The sequence below is a fragment of the Erithacus rubecula genome (assembly GCF_903797595.1).
Source record: "Erithacus rubecula genome assembly, chromosome: 3".
Lineage (NCBI taxonomy): Eukaryota > Metazoa > Chordata > Aves > Passeriformes > Muscicapidae > Erithacus > Erithacus rubecula.
Window position 1 is genome coordinate 3,999,853 of NC_136689.1, and position 15,883 is coordinate 4,015,735.

The 15,883-nt window shown below is 46.8% G+C and overlaps 1 protein-coding gene across 2 annotated transcripts in view; it reads right to left on the reverse strand.

Annotated features, from left to right (window-relative positions):
* Positions 1 to 13,325, reverse strand: part of PLCD1 (phospholipase C delta 1) — a 49,519-nt gene extending 36,194 nt beyond the window's left edge. Inside the window, exons 1-2 of one of the 2 annotated variants that reach the window (XM_079300534.1) lie at positions 5,541 to 5,777; positions 1,341 to 1,505 (exon numbers count right to left, since the gene is read on the reverse strand). In XM_079300534.1, coding sequence (XP_079156660.1) covers positions 1,341 to 1,505; positions 5,541 to 5,640 — 265 coding nt within the window. In that variant the 5' untranslated portion in view covers positions 5,641 to 5,777. Of the gene's footprint in view, positions 1 to 1,340; positions 1,506 to 5,540; positions 5,778 to 13,004 lie in introns of those variants that run through there. The other variant, XM_079300533.1, reaches the window with a different exon arrangement.
* Between the last annotated feature and the right edge of the window lie 2,558 nt (positions 13,326 to 15,883).

Genomic DNA, 15,883 nt, shown 5'->3' on the forward strand with positions numbered 1-15,883 from the left:
CCTTTTATAAAAATGGAGAGAGAAGAATTTCTTACAAGGGCAGATAGTGATGGACAAGGGGGAACAGTTCTAAACTAAAAAAGGAGAGATTTATATGAGTTGTTAGAATGAAATTCTTTGCTCAGAGTGTGACAAGACACTGGCACAGGTGTCTCAAGGAAGCTGTGGATGCCCCACTCCTAGAAATGTCCAAGGCCAGGCTGGATGGGGCTCGGAGCAATCTGGTCCAGCTTTCCTTGCCCATGTCAGGGAGCTGGAACTGGATGATCTTTAATGCCCCTTTCAGCCCAAACCTCTGTGATTCTGTGATTCAAAGCCTTTTACAGTTAGTTAGAGGGAAGAGAAAGAAAGTGTGTGGAGAAGGATGCACAAAGACATTCAGTGAGCTGCCCAAGAGAAGACTCTGGCCATCAGGGTTACAAACCAAACATATTTTACCCTGCTACTTTGCTCCTCCTACTGGAAATCTTATCACTGTTTGTGGGAGGAAGGGAGGTAATTTGAAAGACCCCACCCTTCATTTAGTTAATTGTGATCATTACCCAAAAAATTGTGCAATTAACCCGTTTCAACATGCCATAAAACATATTCCATGTTACTAATTTATCTCCTGGATTTACAAGACCACAATGATTAGTGAAATAAGAGAGAAAAAAATGTCAGAAAATATGGAGAAATGTGTCAGAAAAATATGGAATGAGAAGAAAAAAAAAAGATATAAACAGACACACACCCTGCCTGATTCCATTTTGACTGCACAATTGGGCTCAATTGTGGTCCCAATTATGGTGCCAAGCTGGGTGCTGCTGGAACAGAATGGTTTTTCCTGTGCCATATAATGCTAATTGTCGTATCTGAACTTTTCACAGCAGGGCAGATCCTGGGTTTCCAAGATAAGGATGAGAATAGGCTTTCTTTCCCAGACACATCTCCTGTCAGCCCTTGGATTTTCACATCTCTGCAGCTCCCTTGTGAGGTTTAAAATCCAGTTTTCCCTGGGACTGCAGGCAGGAAAGGAGCAACAAATGCTCACACTGTGTCTTACACTGAGCTAGGGCTCAGGCACCTGAGTGACCTGGACAATTTGGGGAGGAAACAAGGCAGGCAGGGCTGCTGAGACCAGCACAGCCCACCTGAGGCAGCAGCTCATGAGCCTGGGCAATGTGACCATTCCTGACACGGCAGATTCCTCCTGGCTGTCCCAGAGCTGAGAGCATCACTCACTCTGTGTGTCACAGCAGGAACAAAGCACCTGCTCTCCTGGCTCCAAACCCTCCCTCCACACCACATCATGGTCCTGCTTCACCCCAGGCTCCTCTGACAAAGCAAACTTTACTCACAGATCTGTGACTCTGGGGATCTCAGCACCTTCTTTGACTCCTGCCATATGGTCTTGCAGTCCTCCTGGAGCTTATAGAACCTCTCCTTTCTCCAGGAGCTTGACTTCACTTTCAGCAGGTGGCTGCCCTTCAGGAGGAACTTCAGGTCCTTGTCATCTTTGAGGCCTGTGGAGAAACAGAAGTGGTAATGTTTGAAGAGGCAGCTCAAGAAATGATGCTCCAAGAGTTTTTCCCTTCCACAGGGACAGCCAGGTCTGGGAAGGAGAGCAGAGCAGAGACCCAGAAACTTCTATACCCCTTCATGATCACAGAAAAGGCTGAAGCCTTGTATGCTTCTCACATTGAGCCTGAAGACTTTGTTACAATTCCCAGGATTTTTACAAAGATAAAATATCTCCTTAGCAAATACTGTTAGGATGCAAAAGCTACAATAAAACCAACAACAGAACAGTAAAAGCAGAGAAAGGAAAATTGAGTAACTTGTAACTGGATTGCTGTCAGGAACTTTCAAGTGATTTCAAATCTATTCTGCAACAAAATTTCCTTCACGGAAACAGGAATATACAAAGATATCTCTCATCCTCCTCTGGCAAGCAGTGCCTTCCTACCCACATGGGAGTTTGGCAGATGAGATGAAGCTCAGGAGACAGAAGTTTGGTGACAGGCAGCACCAGATCCCTAAGGCAGCAGTAAGGGGCAGCCACGATCCCCTCACTGCTCAACCATCCAAAGGGTCTTTGTCTTTCTTACACCACCAGGCCAATGCAATGTCAGGAATAACAACCAAATCTCCTGGTTGTGGGAACTGCAGATTTCACAACTAAGCCTAGATTCAGGAAGGCATTTGAGACATCTAGAGAGGAAACAGGCACCCACAGAGACTCTGAAAACACAGATTTGGCATTCCATGTCATTTTGAGTGTCTCAGCAGTGCATGACTTCCACATACCTAAATACCTTGGAGAATCTGTCCCAACCATTAATTACAGATCTGAAGCATGCAGAATGAGGAGGGTGAGAGCATGAAACACAAGAAACACACCCTGGGCTTCCTGTAATAGGCACCTTGCAGCTCTGGGACACTGCATGAAAGGCTGGGTCAGAGCTGGGGAAGCAGCATTTAACTTTGCAGTGCTGACCATGCACATCCCAGCTCAGAGGAAACTTTTCTGACCTCACCTTGACAGTGCAGGTGGCCACTTGGCCACCTGCAGCCACCTGACCCTCACCACCAGGGAAACTCCTCAGTACTATACAAACATAACATGGAGTCTCATAAATAACATTTTTCACTGCAGTGTCCCCTTTCATATTGGGTTGGTTCTTCTCTGGGAGACACAGCTGCTTTGAATCACTGGTTTTTAAACAAGGCAAGACAATAAACTACCAGGCATCACTTCAGACCTGCTCGAAAAACAAAACTGTGAGATCCAGGTGACCAAATTCCCAGTGTCCTGACATTCCATACAGAAAACTGAAGTGTCAGGTGCTGCAAATGTGGGTTATGATGGCAACAGCAAAAACCAGCACTGTGAGTTTGTAACTGGGATACACTGGCCTAAAAGCAGCATTTTAGGCTGCCAAAGCCTGAGATTTACATCAGGGGTGTCCAGTGTCCACTTTGTGAGTGGCTCACACCATTTATTGGTTTTGCACAGCTAAAGGATCATGCCCAGAGCTGAGCTAGGCTGAAACATCCAGAGCTGAAAGCATCAGAGTAGAAGCTAGAGATCCTGCAAAGGTGGCTTTTGGCTTCTCTCTTTCTCAAACTTAAATTAGGTATCTCATTAATTGTCTTCCCCACTACAGCACTGCTTGGCTTCTCAGCTCATGAGTGGCTCCTAAGAGGGGAATTTGAATGTTTCTCCCACAGAAAACCTCAGAAAAAAAATCCTGGAAAAAAGAAGAAAAGCTGTCTCCTGCAAAGCACAGAAGGGTGACGAGTTGAGGCCAGTTATGGAGCCTGGGACAGCATTCCCAGGGGCTGATGAGAGGCCAGATCATCCAGAGGAAGAACACACACCACAGCAGCCTTACAGGTTCTTGGTCTCCTGAACTGGCTTCTGCTCTAAGGCAAAGCTCCTCCAAGTGCACAGACTGCAGCCCCACTAAAATCCCTGGGGCTCCCCTCCAGGCTCCTGGAGAGGAAATCAACTGCTCCCTTCTCCCTGTTCACCCTCATTTCTATTCTGGCTCCCAGCTCGATTCCTTCTTTTTCTTCAGGTCCCATCCACTTGAGGAATCACTACAGGACTAGGAGGAGGACATGTCAGCCCAGGGGGACATGACAAAAAAGCAGGAAACCCATCAAATCCTTTGCATGCCCATGTCAGTAAGTGTGGAATAAGAAACCAATTTAACCAGGGCATGTTTTGTTCCACAGACCCTGTGTGCAGCATCTGTAACGTGTCCTGCTAGCAGGACATCCCAAAGATCTGCACCTGGATGAGCACAGGTGGTGGCCAAGGGCAGATTCCTCTCCTCCAGGCTTGAACCACACAGTTCTGACACACCTGGAGCTCAGAGCCCTTCATCCTGCTGACCAGCACAGCCCTGTCTGCGTTAATAGTGTAGTCAAAACTCCACTTCTTTTTTCCCCAGTGCTTCATACCTCCTATGCCCAGCCAAGCACTGACACAGACTCTCTTTTTTTGGGTGACTCACTTAACTTCTGTATTCCTACCTGCATTTTGTTAGGCCAGAGATGCAGCATAAGACACTCTGATCTGCTGATACAGGAACCACAAACACACCCTGGTGTGTCAGTGGGACATTACTCTCAACTGGTTATTTGAACTGCTTTCCAGAAAAAGATCCCACCTTTTCCAGCAGAAACCTGAAGATTTCTTCCCAACAACCCCATGGAGAATCATGGAATGGTTTGGTTTGGAAGGAATCTTACAGGTTATCCCATTCCACACCCCTGACATGGGCAGGGGCACTTCCACTAGACCACATTGTTCAAAGCCTGAAGTGGAGGAGGTTTGTGGTCAAAGCTCCATGTCACAGCAATGGAAACTCATTTCTAAGAATTCATTGTACACATACACCATTTAAAAATTATATAAACCACTGTGCAGCAGGACAAGGATATTGACTCCCAACTATGTAACAACGTTTAGCATGAGAAACACAACCACTGCACTGAAACAGATGTGCAAATCCTGCCTGAAGCATGTGGCAAGGCTGTGTCTTGCTCAGCATCCTCTGTAAAATACCAAATACACACTTAGCATGCAAAATTCCAGAGTGCCTTTCAAGGGTCAGGACCCCCCTACTTGCAAAACATCAATCACACACTTTCTGAACAGAGTATATTCAACATGCAGTGGTGCTCAGAGTGCAAATCATGTTTGGCAATGGTAGGAGCACCTCGAGCACGCACAGCACTGCAATAACCATCATGTTAACACACTGCACAAGTTTCAGACACTGAGACATCAGAAATGTTAACCTTTGGCTTATCTAACTCAGGTTTACAGCATGCAGGAAGCCAAATAAAACAAGAGCTGTCACAGTAGAAGCTGGGCTTTGTGTTCACTGAGACAGTTAGGATGGCAGTGATAACCTGTACTGCTCATAAATCTGCTGATCTGATATAATTTAATTACAGTCGCTATAAAACTAGTCTCCTCCCACCCGCCCTCCCCCTCCCACCTGCTCACAGACCAGGCTTAACTCAGGTTTGCTGGTTTAAAATGGCAGAAAGCCTTTCTGGTAAAACCTAAGGAACTCAGGTGGGTAAGTGACTATTTGCCACTTCCATCCGCCCTCTGTGTCCACAGCCATCAAGGAACTCGCATCCACTGGGGCTGTGCCTCCAGAGAGCAGGAACCAGCAATGAGTTCATAGCCAGGCACACAAGTTATGAAACTCCCCGGGTTTCCTCTTTCATCGGCAGCCTCTGCCTGGCTCCCTGGGCTCTTACAGCAACAGGCAGGGTCGAAACCGGGCAGGAGAAGGGCACTGCCCTCCCCAAACACCCTCCATCAGAGAAAGCCCAGCAAGAGATTCTTTGCCCGCATTCTTTGATGCCTCCAGCGAATCGCACATCTGGCGTGTAGTTACAGGCAAACGAAAGGAGAGGAAAACTTGAGATTTAAAAATAGCCCTGTAGTTTAGGGTGGAGCACTGCCTCTGCGCTGGGAAAAGAGCGAGAAGGAGCTGGCGGTGGCCAGGTCTGCCCCAGCCGTCCCTTACCCAGCCTGATGCCATTCAGCGCGGCCACCCTGCGGCTCTGCTCCAGCAGCACGTTCTCCTGGGACGCGGTGCGCTTGGGCTGCCTGCGGATGCACTGCATGCTGCAGGGCAGGGCTGGGGGCCGTGCCACCCCCGCGGGCACCGCTGCTCATCCAGCAGCTCCGGGGACAGCGGCAGGGCAGAGTCCGGCCGGGGGTGGGACTCGGGGAAGTCTCTCCTCCTGCTTCGCACGCTGGGTGCGAGATCAAGACGAGCAGCCCGCCGGCAGCTGCCCAGGTAGAAGGAACAAGTTTTCCACCAGTGGGATCTTACGCATGGTTTCCAGAGGCTGGAGGAGTCGCAGATATTGTTTGTGGCTTCTAATCACTGCCTTGTCCTGCCCACGAACGCTGGATCCGAGCGAGCCTGGCTCCACCCTTCGAGCAGAGCCGCTCCGTCTGCTGCCACTGACAGCGCCGAACGCGGCGCCTAAAACACCTCCGAGCCAGGGCAGATGTGCCCCAAAAGATGCTCGGAAACGGAGTTTTAATGCTCTTCCTTTTCCACCAACGGAAGAGTATTTTCCTAAGTGTCTTCTCTGCCACCGATTTCCCGTGTGACTTGGGTGAGTCACTGACCCCACATTTCTGCATAGCTTTGGGTTTGTTCTTGCAATTCAGATTTGCCCTGCACTCTGGTACAGGAATAAGGCCCCTCAGGGATTTAGCAAGTCAATGATTACACAGAATAACGAAATAATTCAGGTTGGAATAAACCTCTGGGGCTCTCTTGTTTAACTATCCATTGAAAGTGAAGAGTCACATTCAAAGGTAGATCTGGTTGCATGCAGCCTTGTCCAGGTGAATTTGGCTATCTCTATGGACAGAGACTCCAAAGCCAATTTCAATACCTGTACAAGAGCTCAGATGTTCTCAGAATCTTTTTGTTATGACCAATATAAATTTCCTTTGCTGCAACCCACAGCCATTCCTCATTGTTCTGGCAATGGCTAAAATCCACCTCTTCCCTACCCATGACCTTTCCTGAAGGGAAAAACAGCAGCTATACACACACCTTGTCACAGACCTTTTTTTTTTTTTCTTGTCATTGCCTGTGCAAGCTGCTGCTGTAAGGGTGAAGGTATTGCAGGGACACAGGTCAAACTGGGGTGAATGTCCCTTACTGCAGAATCTGCATATGCCCAAGAAACTTGATATCAAACCACACGTCACTGTTTTAGTCACTGTTTGCAACCCAAATGAATGCTCTCCATTCACCAGCCCCTCATCATTTTCAATACAGGTTTTATAAATATTATCTCTCTTTATGGTGTCTGTAAATCCAGATATCTTCCCCTTCTTTCTCTGTAGGTTGAAGGAAGCCCTGCCAGCCTTACAGGGAAGCACAGAGGACTGGGTTGTTTGACCAGCACAAGGACAGGGTCAGAGTCACCAATCACTGCCAAACACTGAAGGTGAGAAATTCTCTGGGAACAAGACTGAGTCGTTGTATGGCCTTGAACAGCAGTACATTTAATAACTCTTTATTTGCACACAGCCACTGCAGATCACAGACAGCAAAGAGAATAAAGGCAATTTCTGGAAGGGACATTGCAGAACATGTCAGCCAGGCTGTCAGTAGGTGTTTGGGAAACACCTCCAGGCTTCCTGGGCCCCTGCACAGACAGGGGCTGGATGTCAGAGCTGTGATCTCCACAGCACTACCCTGGGAGCTGGGAGCTTTGGTTTTGCCCTGGCAAGGAGGTGAGCACCATGATGTAATGGCTGGATGATATTTATTAGCTATCAGTCTCTGAGCACTTCCCATATTTCACATTGTGCTGGAGAGGACTGATCTAATTAAAGGAGTGGGGAAGTCTCCTGTAATTGCCTTAGCAAAACAATTTGCTTCTACACACCAGCTCTCCTGTCCAGCAGCAACCAGCATCCCATAGGGATTGATCTGGGAACACACAGAGCTCCTGTGCTTCACTTTCTCATTAATTGCTAATAGCAGTGCCAGTGACAGCTCTGCTCAAAGCTTTCCATGCCCTTGGAGAACATTTTACTGTGCTTAGCCTTGAAGTTAGCTCATCCACAAAACACGAGGTCAGCATTAAATTATTTTAGATACCTCTCCAGAACAGCAATGTGCAAGTTTTGCTGTTGTGAGGGATTCAGAGATGCAAAGCTGTTCAAATCAGTTTGTTTTTAAAATGAAGATGAGATAATTTGTACAGGAATTGCCTGCTTTGGGAAATGACTGAGCTGGATTTATGGTGGTCCTGAGGTCATTTACAGACAGTGTCACAACTCACAGAAGCCTGATGGGTCAGTGTGACATGGGCACTGATGTTACACAGTGCTGCCCTCACACTCCAGCACGGGAGGAAGTGATTCCTACAAATGGCTCATGAAAAAATTCCTCAAGCCTTATTCACTGCAGGTAACTGCACCTCAGTGGGTCGTGCAATTTTACCCACATGACCAATACCAATTAAATAAATGGGTGAAGTTATCCACATCCCTGTGCCCAGGACTGGGGCTGTGCTCATCACCCTGTTGATTCCAGCTGGATTACTCAGAGAGCACATGGAAATCCATGGGAATGAGGATGTCAGAACATGGTCCCAAAGTCAGCAAAGTGCTTGAATATCCAGGAAACAGGCACTTGCAGATGGAGTGGCTGTAGTGTCTGGTAGGAAATGGGCTATGTGAGAACACTACAATCCACAGGCTGTTCTTCAGATGATTTCCAAAATTAATTAATCCCCATTACATCCTTTCACAAGGGAGCACTATTACCACTTCACACTGGGAGAAGCAGCTTGACTTTTGAGTTCTTTATTAGGGCTGCACTTGTTCTTCCACCACCATCATATTTAGGCAACATCAAAAATGGTGCAACCCTACTTCTCATCACAGTCTCTTTAGTGCACACTGACAAAAATGATGTGACAAAACTCAGCTGCTGATTTGCCCAGACTTGTGGTAATTCAGGAGCAGAATAAAAATACCTGTGCAGGTGATGATCTCACCACTTCCCCATCTTGCACATGATGCAAGTTAGAGCTAGTAATGCCTATGAGAACTACATATCAAATAATAAATGTCATGTTCAGGGGAGATTTTCCCCCTAAAGAGGCCAAAGGTTGTGCCTTGCTCTGTATTTGTTAGCAAGAAGAAAAAAAACAGGTCTGTTCTACTTCATCCTATTATTCTTACTAAAGAATGTGACAGAAAAGTGCCTTCCACATCTGCAGGTCCCCACCTTCCCTCTGGAGTCTGTTCCTCACTTCATCCATGCCCTGCCATATTCTACCTGCAGAAATCTTTCCTCCTCCTCTGTTACCTCCAGGACACCACTCAGTGCTCTCAGCTTATTCTCCCAGTGACACCTCACATCCTTGCTGTTGGCACAGCTTCCCAACTCCAACAAAAGATGCCTGTGGATCCTCTACACCAGCACCTTCCTTCTTGCTCCCTGTGGGGAAATGGGGATCAGGGAGTGGGTGCTGATTCCAGATGCATGGGCGCATCCCTGGCCCAGGATGCTGCTGCTTGTTCCCAGTGGGTGTCTCTTCAGAGCATGTGGTATGTACCAAGTTCCACCTTGTGGTCACACTGAGAACGGGCTTCACCAGCAGCAAATCTCCTCCTCCTCTTCCTTACATTGCCTTTTCTTGCCCTCTCCCTTCCCTGAGTGCTTCAGAGGTCCTGCTGAGCTGGGGCAGAAATCATATACATGAAACCTTAAAAAGGTTTCAGCACTGCCCCCCTGCCCAGCATTTCTCAGCCCCACTTTCTCTCTGTATCCTTTGTCTTACCTTGTCTGAACAGTTTCTAGGAGGAGAATGGTCCCTCCTCCAGCTCTGCCAAGTCCAGGCAGCCCATCTTTCCACAAAACAGACTGGTTTTATCCACTGGGAAGGGCTGCAGGCCCATCACTCAGACATGCCATCTGCCAGCTTGCTGAAACCATTGGCAATGTGCTGGCAATTAAACAGTGCAGAGCCCTGGCCCTGCTTTGTGCAAACCAAGCCAGGCTGCCTGCTCAGACATTTCACAGACAGACAAATCATGACCTTTATTTGTGAACACCTCCATACATCTTCCTGCCAGTCCAGGTGCCTCACAGGGAGCTTGGATCAGTGCAGGGAACAGGCTGTGACCCATCAAAAGCTACTGCCCTGTGCTCTTGATGAAATCCAGGTAAAACAAACCCAGTTCATCATGCTTGGGAACCCCAAACCAGTCTGCTGCTTCCACTTGTCCCTTCATCACAGTGCACATAGAGATTTGGCTCCAAAGAGTGTAAAAAAAAATCCTGGCTTGCAATAAATTACAGCTTTTCCAGTAGCTGATGTGGAAAGAAAGTAATTGAAAAGAAGGATATCAACTTGATGGATAGGACCAGGATCAGCAGCCAGGAGCACTCGAGCAGCTCAGTTGCCCAACTCCCAAGTCATGTTCCTGGGAAGATACTGATGTTCTCCTCATAAACCCAAAGTCAGTTGTAGGTGGGTCCCAGCTTCATTTTTTAAAGGCCACTTAACAGCTTTTCTCAACATTTTCTCCAGGAGCTGAATTTTTTTCCATAGACAAAATGCAGGTCACTCTCAATATTCTGTAGCAGGGCAAAATTTGTGCAATAATTTAATTGCACAACTGAGTTATGCAAAACTAGGAAAAAAAACTTTATTTCTTTTCCCCTAAGGGATTTATCTGGAATTTCTGTAGCCAAAACCAGCCACTGAGACTTGTTGTGTGGTGCCTCAACTTTAAAAGGTACCATGTGAGGGGAAGCCTGAGGTATGAGAATTTCTCCACACACAGTGTTTAGGCTGGCTCATTTAAGGTGTGGAAGTATTTCAGTTTAGAAGAAACTGTGTCAAAATCTTCTTTTCCTACAAAATGAATAAAAAGCAACCTCTGTGTCTGACCAAGGTCTGCAGCCTTCTGATCTAGTGGCTTGGCTGAGACCCTCCACCCACAGGAAGGACCTCAGGGACTCATAGCTGGGAGTCAGTCTGCAGAATTTAATTATCTAATGTGCCAGCAAAGGGCCAGGAGAAAACAGGATGCAATCCTCCTGTCTAGATCCCTACAAGCCTAAAATTTCTTAGAGATATCAGCACTTGACCCAGCTGAATCCCACCCTGTGTGAACAAATCACCAAGTGTTTATCTGCAGCTTTCCTTCCAAAACACCTTTTAAAATTGATGTCCCTGTACAGGAAACTCCGCTTGGCTACCAAATCATTGACACCTTTGGCTCCCAGTGCTGTCCAGGCAGCTGAGTTTCCATTCCTACACAAACCATCTCTTCCCCACACACCTCTCCCTCTGGCCTTTCCCTGTAGTTGGCTGAATCCTTTCATCTCTGATACCTGCAGCACTTTTCCAACTGACTACACTTCCCTCTTCTTTCTTTCTCACTTCCTCATTAAAATCTGTTTTTTCCCTAGCATCCTCTGGCCCTGTCCTAGCTACTTTTGGGGCTGATGAGGCTTTACACACTGGCAACAATCACAGAACCAAATGTGGGCTTTTTTAATAAAATACATTGCTCACATGGAACATTTAGCAACTTTTGTGTCAAAATAAAAATGACCCAAAGTGAATTTTACTTGTCCTGTCTGAAAAAGGGACACATTGACTATTTAATGTAATGGGATGTGTCAGTATCCTAAAAACTCTCATGTGGTGAACCAAGCATAACCTACACCAAAGGTGGGTACTGGGAGAATTTTGTTGGTAGGAAAGGAGACCAAAGTCACCCATTTTTCCAGAGCAGACCCCAGCTGATCCCAAGCTGCATTACCTCCACCCCTGGAGCTTCAAGTCCAGAAGGAGCCTCCTCAGTGCTCCCAGCACACAAGGGCAGGTGGAGATGATTCATTTGGAAATTTCAATACAGATGTTAATCCTGAGGACTGGCTGGCAGAGGAAACAAGGGAATGGCCTGTTTTGTCGGATTTTACAAGCTGATCCTCCCTCTGGACTGTGGCAGAGGGCATTCCCCTCACAATATACACAGTGTCTTGGGTGAAAAGTCAGTGTATAAGAATAAGGCAGAGCACAAATTAGCTATTCTACAATCTTTGAGCACAAGGGCTCCCAGTTCAGAAACAAACCAACTTCATGAGGCAAGAGAAAAAGTATTAATAGCCCACATTAATTCTGACATGGTAAATACAGCTGTTGTTTTATCTACTTGGGGAAAGAGAAAAAAAAAAAAAAAAAAAAAAAAAGAGAGAGAAACTGAAAGAGAGAACCTGAGTTTCATCAGAGCCAGGGACAAACTCACAATATCAGAAATTTATGACAAACTATATATCACAAGACTGATCTTGCTAAGAAGTCCACATGTGAGCAACTCCTCTTGTTTAAGTAGTCTGGCATTTGGAGTGACTTTGGCACTTGTGTGTGTGTGTGTTATGTGTCAAGGAATTTCAGTAAATACTTTTTAAAATTCTTGGCTCATTCAACATTTGGGTATTTTTCTGCTTCAGACAAAAAAAAAATAGATTGCCAGCCACTGAATTCTTCTTGGTTCCCAAACCCAGAGGACTAAATAATATTCACTGAAAAATAACCCACAGGCCAAAATGGGAAATGTTTTAACAGTTCCAGATGTGTTTCTTAGCTTTCTTTCCCCAGTGGCTGTATAATGAATGAGATACCTACAAAAATTATAACATTAACCTCTGGTTCACCCTCCTGTCGGATTTCTACCATCTGGGAAAATCAGAGTGAAGATTTCATCAGCCTGGGGGAATCTTTTCACATTTCTGCTGGTGACACTAAAATGATTATGTTCATGAGTAATCACTTATTGTTGTATCAGTTTATTTTTGTTTATAGCATGTCTGTAGTAAGAAAGCACCCATCTCCTGAAATAAAAGAAGTACTGGAGGCTTTTCCCATTTCTTGGGAATCAAAATATTCCATTTCAACCTGTAGCTGTCATAGCCCTGAGTTGTTTCTGCTCCTCAGAATAAGTAATATACAACTAAAGGGGTGACAAAGCAATACATAAAGTTGGATGAGGGAACAAGGGGGGATATTTCATTACCCTGTCTATCAGACAAGCCTCCCAGACTTGGCACTAATAAATCTCACTTGCTGCGAGGGCAGAGAGAACTTCTTTTTTTAGAAACATTACTTGTTTTGTACTTAAATATTTGCAGTGTCACCGGGCCAGCCCCTGAGCCCAGGTGTTTATCCAGGCTCTGGTGAAGACAGCAGAATAAACTCAGCAGAGCAGCCATCCCTTTCTCAGTTTCCCATAAAGGGGAGGAGATCTGGATCCACTTTTTTGAACTTGCAGATGCTTCCCCAGCCAACAGAGAAAAACCTGTCCCCTCTCTCTGTAACAGCGATGAAACGCCCAAAAGGCAGAAGCGGAGAAGGAGGGAGAAGAGAGGAGGACAAATAAAGCTCTTGGACAAGACAAGAGAGCTGAAAGACTTGGCCAGACTTACTGTTGCAGGCGAGGAATGTGCCATTGGGCTCCATGGCTGCGGCAGGAGCCGGCGGCAGCAGCAGCAGCAGCAGCAGCAGCAGCGGCGGCTCCGGCAGCTGTGCCCAGCTGTGCCCAGCTGTGCCCAGCTGTGCCCAGCGCTGCTCAGCGCTGCTGCGGGGCGGGGCCGCCGGGCTCCTGCTCCCGGCTCCAGCGAGGCCCGAGCGCAGCTGCCTCGGCAGGGGCTGCTCCTGGCGCTGCGCTGGAATCGCGCCCTGCCTCCGACTGCTCATTTATCCCTCCGCATCCGCACGCTGCTGCCCGAGCGCGGCCAGCGCCGCTCTCTCTGCTCCTGGCTCCTCCCTGCTCCGAATCCGCGTCTCCAACGCTGGCCCGGCCTCCTCCTGCCCCTGCAGCTTCCCAGCCGCGCTGCTTTTCCTGTGGCTTTCCTTTTTCGTGCTCTGAATCCGTCCTCGCTGGTCCGCAAATCAAGGAAAGGGTCTTAAGCAGACGCCGCGGGTCAGAGTTTAGAACTAGTGATTTTTTAGGTGCTGGTGGAGGCATAATTCTTTTCACAAGTTAAAAAACAAAAACAAAAACAAAAACAAAACAGTCAGAACTTGCCAGTGTAGAAATAGAAACTGTAACCACAAACGCTCGCAAAGGCATGAGCTTAGAGAGAAAAAAAAAAATATAAAAAGTTATGAGCTTTGCATTTGAGACAGCGAGACAGAAATTCCTGCACTGTCCTAAGGCTTTTAGTGAGCGGAACTGATTTCTTCAACTCTGTTCCCTCCTCCTGAATTAAATACCTTTGAAGGATAGAAAGATGATGATGGCAAACAGGGAGAGGAAAAGGAAAGGAAGTCAGTGTGGGGAGAAAAGTTTCCCTCTACTTGAATGTGTTTTAGTAATTGCTTTGCTATTGTTTATGTATGTTTCTGGTTATTTAGGTTATCCTGATGGAAACACTTGATGGAGTTACTGCAAGATTCAAAGCCCTTTCTCCTCAGCAGTTCCACTGACAGAAAAGTCTTTTTCTTATGGTGACAGATCTAGAAAACATGCAGTGAAAAATACTTTGGGACAGTTTGTCTCTCCCTGCCAGGAACTGGGCTGCTCCTCTGAGAGCCCAGACCTTGCTCTCAGAGAGTTTTATGGTCCACAAATACAAGGCTGCTGCCACCACCCAAGGAAAACAGCCCTAATATAGCAAAAATCCTCATGCTAGGACAAAACTAACAAAGTGGAGCAAAAAAGAGCAGAGATTTCACCCTATGACTCTTCCTAAGTCCTCTCTTCTACATCACAGTCACCAGCTTGGCATGGAGAGGGCTCATCCCCTGATAGACACTTTCCAAAGGAGCCAGGAAGGAACATTCCTTTTGTAAACCCACAGACACTAATTCAGATGGGGGAATCTGGCAGTTGCTGGCAGGCAGGACAGCAGCTGGGAGCACCCAGAAGATTCCTGGTAGAGCCCTAAAAGCCTCAAGGTAGGGGGATTTTGGGAGGACATTTCACAGCCTGTCACCCTTCCAGCTGATGGGGAAGAGTACTGGAGGAGCCAGCCAGACTGGAAACTCCAGTAAAGCTGAGGTGGTGAGGACAAGATGGTTTTCACAAGAGAGGAAAAGGAGAGAAGAGCAGTTTGAAAGTGGTGACACAAAATGGCATTGTTGTTACTCCTTCCCTGTTCTCTGTGTCACACCCCATTGTGTTCTCACACTGCCTGGCACTAGTCCTCACTTAGAGATGGACAGCTCAGTGTCCCTGTGCCCTCTGTGGCAAGGGGACAGTGTCTGAGAGCTCCATTACTCCCAGAAATGACATGAACACTCTTGTGGTGAACACTCTTCACAGCAGCAGCGGGTACAATGTGAACACAACAGAACCCTCTGCTGTGAACACAGCCATCGTTACCTCTGGACAGGGCTGCACCAAGAAAACACAACTGAGCTTCTCTGCCAGCATCCCTCCAGACTTGGAAATCATCCCCTGATTTACCCCTTGATGAGAGCCCACTGTATGTCCTTGTGCTGCCTTCTTGGGTCATAGCTGAAGTAGAAACTGGAACCATAGAATCACTAAGGGTGGAAAAGACCTCCCAAGATCATCAACATTAACCCAGTACCATCATATTCACCACTAAACCATATCCTCAAGTGTCATATCCAAATGGTGCCTGTCAGGAATTCTCACAAAACCTTGCCCAACTTTTAACTTTTTACAATTCCATTTACCCTCCCTGCTTCTGTGCACATCCAGAAGCATCACCACTTGGGCTGCTTGGAGCACTTGGGGACTTTTCTGCCATCCTAAGCTAAGTCATCACCATTTCTAAATCCTTGATGGGCTTGACATGTGTGTGCTCAGAGCAAGCCAGGCAGTAACAGACAGTCGTGCACTTCTTGCATTCATCAGAAAGTACAGCAGTGACCATCAGAGCACTGATATGCTGCAGCAAACACCCAGAACTGGAGATCCCACAGCACAGGTCTCCTCACAGCTTTGTTTCAGAAGGCTACAGTCCTTTGAGTTGTATTTCTGCATGTGCTTGAAATCCTTTCTTTTTCATTGCTGAAAACAATATACACTCAAAATAACAACAAAACCAAAGGGATGCAAAGAGCTACAGGGCTTCTGTGACCTGCAAAAATCCTACTAATAAAAAAAAATCCAAGAATAATATAGAAATTTAAGAATGTCATGTGATATGTATTTTTCTTGTGCACACTTGAGCACTACTGTGCTCACAGAGAAGCAAAGTGAAGACATTTTAGGCCTGGAGACATTTCTAGGCTGGAAGTTGGCACTGCCTTCCCAAAGCAAAGCTGCACCTGAAAAGTACAAGGTCAGAGCTGTAATATTTTACTGAGGGACAAGCCTAAAGCCAGGACA